This window comes from Myotis lucifugus, unplaced genomic scaffold (assembly GCF_000147115.1).
Source record: "Myotis lucifugus unplaced genomic scaffold, Myoluc2.0 scaffold_5870, whole genome shotgun sequence".
In the NCBI taxonomy this organism is placed as follows: Eukaryota; Metazoa; Chordata; class Mammalia; order Chiroptera; family Vespertilionidae; genus Myotis; species Myotis lucifugus.
The window spans coordinates 1-9,269 of NW_005876918.1; the positions used below are offsets into that span (position 1 = coordinate 1).

At 47.2% G+C, this 9,269-nt stretch overlaps 1 protein-coding gene across 1 annotated transcript; it reads left to right on the forward strand.

Moving 5' to 3' along the window:
• Positions 1 to 6,122: 6,122 nt before the first annotated feature.
• LOC102420335 (putative protein ZNF720) lies at positions 6,123 to 8,311 on the forward strand (the record flags this gene model as incomplete). Its single annotated transcript, XM_006109097.3, has 3 exons — positions 6,123 to 6,293; positions 7,736 to 7,862; positions 8,219 to 8,311. Coding segments are annotated over exons 1-3 (235 nt in total), but the record flags the coding sequence as incomplete, so codon positions are not given.
• Between the last annotated feature and the right edge of the window lie 958 nt (positions 8,312 to 9,269).

A 9,269-nucleotide genomic window follows, 5' to 3' on the forward strand; every position in this document is an offset into this window, starting at 1 on the left:
CCTACAAAAAAAATAATATTTTCCTAAGACCATGTTCAGTTACAAAACTGATGTTATGCTTGGACACAAAGAAAGTATTAATACACTGAAAGAAGTTGCTTTTCACAGGGCATAGTCTCCCCTCGTGTTGCAGTAAAATACTTTCATGTTGATACTTGAATACTGACCCATCCATTGTGGCAGCCAGTCTCCTCATGTGGCCATTGCACTTGTGAGCTGTGGCCAGTCTCACTTGAGTGAGATGTGCCTTCAGTGGAAAATACCCACCGGAAGCTTCAGAACTTAGTAAGGGAAAATGGATGTGAAAAACTTACCAAATAATTGTCTTTAAATATTGACTGTTTTTGAAATAGAACTGTTTAGTGTAAAAATATATTTAGTTAAATAAAAGACATTGGGTTAAATGAAATTTGTGAATTAATGATTGTTTGAAAATGATAAAGTTATTAAAATTAAAATTCAATTCCATCAGTATAGTAAACAGATTAATGGCTGTCCTGGGTTAGGGATGGGAGTTATAACACTTTTATAGATACACACACACAGATACACACACATGCACACACATACACTTTTAGGGGTTTAGTTGTGTCCCTCAAAATTCATAAGTAGAAATCTTAACCAGTATCTTGCAATATTACACTGTTTATAGATAGGATCCTTAAAGAGATAATCAACTCAAAATAAGGACATTAATAGTGGGCCCTCCTCCGATATGCCTGTTGTCCTTCTTAACAGGGGAATCTGGATACAGAGATATGCATAGAGGGAAAAGGTACTAATTTTTTATTCCCAAGAACAATGTCAATAGAAACAATGACTTGGGCCTATTGAGCTGCTTATCTGTAGTTAAAAGCATAAATTTCCCCATGAAGATTTAGGGCTGCTCTAAGGTTTTATTATAGTGACTCTGCCATGTTTCAGGAATTTTTATTTATTTCATAATAATTATGTTTCTTAGACTCTAGCAAATTTGGGAGCTTATCTGTATTCATTTAATCATATTTCTTCCCTTTAAATGTAATAATATGACTGTATACATTTTTAAACTTATGTGTCATAGTAAGTAATTTTAATGTATAAACCCTGTATAAATCAGGTTGAGATTTCCCACAGAAGAGTCAAACTCACAGGAATAAAGATTAGAACAAAGATTAATGTTGCCTGAGGCTGAGAGACTGGAAATGGGAGTTGTTATTCACAGATACAAATTTTGATTTATTGAAGATTAATAAGTTTCAGAGATCCACTGTACAACATTGTGCCTGTTGTTAACACTCTTGTATTGTGCACTTAAAATTTTAATGAAAACATGGCTAGATCTCATGTGAAGTGTTCTTACTATAGTAAAACAGTAATGGGAACAACAATAAAAATATATTTGGGGGTCAGTTGGAGAAGGTGAAAATGAATGGGGTATTAACAATCTCATCTCTTGACAGGCTTCTGGAGTATGCTTCTTTGGTTTATTTTCAAATAAAGCTGTGATGTAAACATTTTTCTGCTCCTCATATTTTAAAGATTGAGACTCCACTTACCTTTGGACAGGGGATCGGGCAGTGGATTGTCCTGTATACTATGTGGCCCATGGGACGGAAGAAAGTGAAAACCTGGGGACTCAAGGTAGTTTGGGAGGGAATCTGAGGGCAGGCCTCTCACACAACTCTGATGCCACCATGTGATTTTCCCCGGCCCCCTGTACCTACACAGTGCCTATGGACCTGGCCATGCCATTCCAGATCATCCCCAGCGCCAGGAATCCAGCCTGGAATCCTGTCCTTCTAGAAATTCCTAATCCAGTCTCACAAAACTCACAGGTCTCAGGTGTTCTGAGTCTAGTATCTGTAGCCACTGTTACCTAAAGCAGGTCAGCTCCACCAGGGAACTAGAGGTGCCATTCCATGGGCCTCACTGGAGACCTACAGAATCATAACTTTTCAGATAGGGCCCTGATTCCCAAGGGTTCTGCATGTGAATTAAAGCTTCAGAAGAAATGCTTAGCTACATGGTCTCCTTCCATTAGATCACTTGATGAGTTGTAAGAAATAGCATTACTGTGCCCTCCCCCACAGAGTTGGACAACTGGTTTGGCTGAAACTTTTTTTTTTAAGGAATAAAACACTTTTAATTTATTTGTCATTAAATAAGATTTTAAAAGTGACAATTTAAAGAGCGACTAAGAAGAGTCCCACATCCATCATGGGCTCATGGTTCTAGTATCAGAAACAGAACAGAAAAAGCACTGAGAATACGGAAAACAAGTGTGTGTGTAGATGGCTGTGTTACACTACTGCACCTGCTTCAAGTTGCAGCTTGAATAGCACCTTGACCAGGTGCAGGCCCTGCCAGGCACAGACCCCCCCATACCTCCCCACCCCAGCACAGGCCCTACCAGGCACAGTCTCTAGGCGTGTGCACTGCTGCCCAGGGCCTCCTGGAAACTGTCAGAGGTGCCTTTGAAGGCTCTCTCCCACAGCCCTGGTGAAAGTGGCCTTTCACTCCCACAGTGCCCTTTGAGGGAAGGGGGGAGTAGGGGGTGGTTTCAAAGCTGTTGTTTTAGTGTGGAATTGACAAGGGTCACAATAACAGGCCAGAGGTCGCAAACATCCCTGTCCACCTCCACTGAGGGTCCAGCCTCACCTGACCTTTCCTCAACCCAGACAACCACCCAGGCCGTGTCCTCATAGAGGCGAGGGAGCCGGGTCCCACACCAGCCCTGACCTGCCATGGCCCAGCCCAGGTTCCTTCCTCCAACCAGGTGTCTGGGAACCCTTCCAGCTGAGTGCCAGCCCAGCTTGCACCTGCACCCCAGTAGGCTCCCTTGGTCTCTTCCTGTTTGGGGGCCGTTTTGGTCCAGATGGCCACAGAAGAGAAGTCCTCCGCAGGCCCAGCCGGCGCTGGAGAACAGCAGTCGGGCAGTTGCCACTCACCCCTCACTCCTGGAGGTGCAGGCCTCAGTCTGGGCCTATGTTCTGTGATAGGCCTTCAGTGGGGTCTCCAGCCCCCTGCAGCCCCCTGCTCCCCAGTCAGGAGGCCATCAGGAGAGCAGAGCCCCTGCCTGGTCCCAGGGGGCAACTGTGCAGGATTTGCTGAGCTCCTCTGGGCACAGAGCAGCGTCCATGCCCGTGAGGCCTCCAGACAGGTGTGGGCGAGGCCAGCTGCCTCCCTGCCACCATGTCGTCAGACTGCCTCTGTTTCCCCTTCCTTCCCTTCATCCGATAGTAGGAGCCCCTGAAGAGCCGGATGTGGGGGGTGGGAGTGGGGGACAGATTCCATTCTCTCAAGACAGACCTAGGGCAGAAGTCTGGAAGGTGCACACTCCAAAGGGGTCTCCAGAAGACAGAAGGGAGGAGGGAGCCTGGCGGGAAGGGACCGCTGGGTTCAATGCTCTGACACAGTCTGTGTCCCTTCACGGGGGAAGCTGAGCGGCCCTCGGCATGCAGCCCTGGCCTGGCCCCAGGTGTGCGGTGTGGGCAGCAGGGCCCACCCCATGTCCCTGGGTCCACGCTGTGGGCTTCCTCTCTGGACAGGTGACTTCAGAGTTTACCGAGAGGCCCTTGGACAGGTGAGCCTTTGAAAGAATCTGCACTCTTCTGCTGACTCCTCCAGCTGCCCAGTGAGTGTGTGGCTGGCGGGTGCTGAGTGGGCAGGAGCGGCGCTCCCAGGGGCCTGAGGCTAGACTCAGACACAGCTCCGCGCTCATCCCACGCAGGGGAGAGGGCAGATCAGAGCGTGAGGGGCAGGGAGACGGAGGCCCGCTCCTCCCGGCGCACTCCCACAACCCTTCATCCGATGCTACCCCACTGTCCCCTCAGTCACTCGGGGCTCGACTGCAGGAGAAAGCAGTGAGCCGGCACTCCTCTCTGTACACCCAAACCACCGTGTCTTTAAGACGCCAGAGAAAGGACCCCTGTGAGCGCCCCCCAGCGTCACAGGGTGTGCAGGACTCTGCGTCTAGGGGAGCTTCACGGGGATGGACAGACAGACAGCTGAGGGAGAGCTGCAGAGGAAACAGTGACAGGATCTGATGGAGTTACAAGGGAACCCAAATGGAGATGACTGAGACACAGCGCGGGCCGAGCAGGCCGCCAGATTGGACGGACAGTGAGGAGGAGGAGGAAAGTGTCTCGGAACTGGAGGAAGGAGGATGACCAGGGCCGCCCCAGGCCCAGGCCTGCATTCCTGCCCGCCCTGCCCGCGGCCCAGCCAAGGGAGGTGTGCAGGTTCCACACAGGCATCTGAGCACTGTCATCAGCAGGCGCACAGTGGGTGCTTCCTGTCACCTCCCAGTCAGATTCACTGCAAAGGACCGGTCCACGACCCGGCCACTGAGTGCCTGCTGCTCAGTGCCAGGCTGCCCAGTGCCAGGCTGCTCAGTGCCACAGCTGCTCAATGCCAGGCTGCTCAGTGCCAGGCTGCTCTGCATCACGGCTGCTCAATGCCAGGCTGCTCAGTGCCAGGCTGCTCAGTGCCAGGCTGCGCCGCGCCTGTGTTTTGCTGAACGTCCTCAGCGGAGTGTCCTTGTGAGCCCTGGGGGGACGGCGTGCTTCTCGCTCCACCCCACGCTTATCCACCCACCCCGCACTTAACCGTTCAAAACTAAGGAAGGACAATTAGTGTCAATGGGTTAAAACAAGTGCCGTTTGAGCATTTCAAAAAGACCCGAACACCTAGGATTCAGCAAACGGGAGTAACTAAAAGAAATAAAAAACCAGTTGCCAGGGTGACGTGTGTTCATGAGTAGACACGAAGGAAACCCATTTCCCAAAGGGCACCCCAGGTCCGAGAGGCCTGTCTTTCCCCTGCCCGCCCGCACACGGCTGCTCCGGGCCTGGGTTAGATTAGGGAGGCAGGGTGTGAACGCTGGGCTGGGGAAGATGGAAGACCGTTTTCTCCCCTGGAGACCAGCCTGATTGGAACAAATTGAGGACAAAGCAGGCGGGGCCTTCCCGTCCTTGGGAGCAAACCTGCTCCCCGCAGGAAGGGGCGGGGCAGCGACACGGTCCTGCCACACAGGGCCCCCAAGTCATTGCCCATCAGAGACCCTTTACTGGTGCTGCCGCCGAATGAGCCAGAGGTGGAGCCCCGGCTGGAGGGCAGTGAGCTGCCGCTGGGGGCCTGCAAGGCGAGGGGCTCAAGCGGCTAACTGGCCGGGCTGGTGTCCCCTGTCCCCGGCTACTCGCTGTTTGCCTCCTCCAGGCTGCTCTGCTGCCCCGGACACTCGAAGTGAACACAGTGGAACACCTCATTTGCTGTGTTGTGTGTTCCAACCATTCGGATGAAGGAGGCAGGCTGTCTTTCAAAAGTGACCGGCTGCCAGGACTTGCAGGAGACTTCAGTTCTGTCGGCCACCATGGTCCACTGTGGCTGGGTGGTGGAAACCTCAGTGTAGTAGCTGTAGCTTCCATCATCACATCCCAAAGTAACAGCCGTATTGACCCAATCATGTACGGCTGTGCCAGCTGAACCACAATGGCCCCGCTTCCTAGCTGATGGCATGTGTAGCCAGAATCCCAGTCATATTTCTTGCTGTCCCCGTTCAGCAAGGCATTTCGGCTCCGACTGACTCCTTCAGTCACACTGGCACAATCAGCAATCGTTGCGACATTCTCCCTGGGAACTATCAGGCCCTTCTCGAGAGTGAAGGTTTGGTTTGTAAACATACATTCAAAAGCCACAACGTGAGAAATCTTGTTCACTGTGTTGTGAGTCCCAACTATTCGGATATATCCGTGGCTGAAGTGCAGGTGGAGGTGCGGACTTGTGGAGTCAGGGAGAGGCTGGGGAGCGGAGCAGGTCGGGGAGAGGTGGCCGGGAGTCTGGCCAAACATCATTTTTTTAATGTTGTGCTCCAGGTGATTCAAAATTGAGGCCAATGTTTAGTGGAAGGGCTCTCTGCCCCAGTTTATTTGTGAAGAGCTGGCTTTGGTCCAGGGGAGGTAACTGGGTGCTCTGTTCTGGGAGCAGAACAGTCCACATTGTCATTGCAGTGTCAGAATTTGTGCATGTGTTGAAGGGTAGAGCACAGGAAAGAAAGTAGAGAAAAACTCAGTTTGGTCTTCATGTGGGATCTCATCGTTTCTGAATCTCTCCTGTGACAAAGGACAAGGGAGTGACATTTTTCATCATTTCAAGTTCCTTCTGCCTGTGAGCGTGGTGGAAGCAGAGGAAGAGGCTGTGCTTAGGCCTTTGAAAGCATATCCTCAAGACGCAGATGTGATTCTGCAACATAAGACGCCTGAGGAAACCACCCGGAGCAGGAGGAGGAAGAGGACAACATGGCTGCTCCTCAGGTAAATGCCCTGTCTTGGGTCAGTTCTGTGTTTGTATTTCTTTCTAAAGTTCTTGGATTTAGAAGCTGTAAACCTTTACTTCTCTACTTTGATGGTCCTTCCTAGTGAGGTGGTTTTCAAGTACTTACTTAGTTTTTCTTATGATTGTCTGTTACCTCTTTAAAATGCTACTGGCATTTGAAAATTTTCAGTTTCCCAAGATGTAAATCAAGAGGAACCTTCAGAGAAAATTCTGGGTAAATTTTATTAGGCTTATGCTGAGCATAAAGAACAACACACCGAAGACTGGAAGGTCCTCTGAACCAACTCAAGGATGGCTCTGATTGGCTGCTTTAATAAGCTTGGGACAAAGTGCGCCTTTTGAAAAAGGCCTGTTGGTGGAAATTTCCGTTTCAGGGTGGAGTGATTTCCTTTTACAACTGGGTTGCCTGGTTGTTGGCGCCTGTGCTGTGGGGGAAATAATGATGGTGTAGTTCACTGGAGCCACCCCAGGAAGGTCCTTCAACTGCTCATGTGCATCAGCAGTTTCGACATCTATAACGATGCAGGCCTTTAGGAAGGAGATATTGTCAGCTACCTCTGGGATTTTGAATGGGGGTTGAGGTGTGGTGACATTTCTATACTGTCTCAAGAATATTTTTCTCTTATTTACTTATTTAAATTGTTATTTTTTAAAAATATATTTTTATTGATTTCAGAGAGAAAGGGAGAAGGGGAGAGAGAGAGATAGAAACATCAATGATGAGATAGAATCATTGACTATCTCCTGCATGTGCCCTTGACCGGAATTGAACCCATGACCCTTCAGTCCACAGGCTGACGCTCTATTCATTGAGCCAAACCAGCCAGGGCTATTTTTCTCTTTTTAAAAAAAATATATTTTTATTGATTTCAGAGAAGGAGAGAAACATCAATGATGAGTGAGAATCATTGATTAGCTGCCTACTGCATGCCCAACACTGAGGATTGAGCCCACAACCGAGGCATGTGCCCTGACTGGGAATCGAACTATGATCTCCTGGCTCATAGGCTGAAGTTCAGATCTGCATTTGTTTCCATCTCCACTTGATTGTTGTACATATTAAAATTTTAGAAGTACTGTTTAGTTTTCACTGAGAATGAATTCTCAACCTAAGAAATATAAATGCTTGATCCTCTATGATTCAAATATAGCACTCAAAAATGGATATGCCTGTGTTGGTGCCTTTATTTTTAAAATTTATCTTCCAGAAAAGTAAAGCTTCTACAGTGGTTTTGTGGATCATATGTCATCCTCCTTTCTCAAAATACTTGAGAGAATGTTAGTGTCAAAATGATCTTATTGGATAATTCAGGATACTTTTAGGTCAAAACTGGTTCCATTAACTCTGTTTTCATATTGGGTCACATGATGAGCTCTACCCATGGCCACTTGAGTAATTTTTTTTTTTTTTAAATTTCAGGGACAGTTGACCTTCAGTGATGTGGCCATAGAATTCTCTCAGGAGGAGTGGGCGTGCCTGGACCCAGCTCAGCGGAAACTGTACATGGACGTGATGTTGCAGAACTACAGGAACCTGGTATTCCTGGGTGAGGACCACTTCCTTCCAGAATTTCTCCTCCACCCGCAGTGTTTTGTTTTCTTCATTAGTACAGTGTCTGCTTGTAGCATCTGCTTTTTATGATAGCATTTCAGATCTGTGTTATTAAGGAAAGAAATTGGTGTTTTGCTATTGTACTTGCAAGTGGAAATCAGGATTGGAAAACTTTAAATGTAGTCTCTGGTATGGTAAAGGTGCTGTCAAAAAATAATATTTGGGGGGATAATTTTCTAGAATACTCTGGTATTCTACAATGTCCTATCCTGTCACTTCTTGAGCACAGGGACCAGATTGGAAATTGGAGAATCTCCATTAAAACTCATGTTCTTTTTTTCTCATAAACAGGTCTTACTGTGTCTAAGCCAGACCTCACTTTTTTGGAGCAAATGGAGGAGACCTGGGAGTTGGAGGAAGAAAAGACTGTAGTCATCCACCCAGGTAGGTGGGAATGAAGGAAGCAGCTGACCCAGGTGGGAGGCCAAAGGTCAGAGGAAATCAGACCTTAAACTATGGTCTGGAAGGATCTGTTTTAAGGGAAATGATTTTTTAGAGGATGAGGTTTATTTCTGTTTCTGTGTTAGAGGGACAGATCTTCTCCAACACTTAGATGACTGTCATCTAAGGATTCTCCTTCTGCTCCTTGATCTTCCATCACATTTGCAGTCCGCTTCAAGCAGAATAATTTCCTTGTAAAGTATTCTTTATTTCAATTAGTGTGAGGGTGGTATGACCTGACTGCTTTTGCATTTTGTTGGGGAATGTGGGAAACTTTGTGAATCTTGCTGAGGAATTCTATATTAAACCAGTTTTTAAGTCTGTTTTCTGCCTCATGTAAGTAGTTTGTGAGAGAAGTGGTTGAGATACTAGAATTTGGTTCCCACATCCCAGGAACACTGGGAATAGGTGTCCAAGTTATCTTATTCTTCCTTCTTCATGATCAAGTCTGTTGCTGATGTTTCTATTTAAATTCAGATACTGTATTCTTCAGTTCCCAATCTCTGTTTGGTTCTCTTTTATATTTTTAGATGCATTTTTAGTTTTGTCATGCATAGGTTTGGTGGTAATACTTAGTTTTCTATGTTTTTTGCTCTATTTTCCAATTGAGCCCCTTTAAGATGGTTATTTTGAATTCTTTGTCAGGTAATTAATAGATCTTCATTAACATAGGGCTGACTTATGGAGACTTACTTTGTTCCTCTGGTTGGACTATGTTTTTCTGTTTCTTTGTATGCCTTGTGATCTTTTGTTGCTATTTAAGGTCATGAGAAGCAGATGCCATCCATTTCTTTATGAACTTGCTTGGTATAGGAGAACACAAAGAACAATGAGTTGTGGTAGATTTTTAATGGCCTGTCAAACCTATTCTGGAAAATGTAATCAGTGTGTGTGTGTGTGT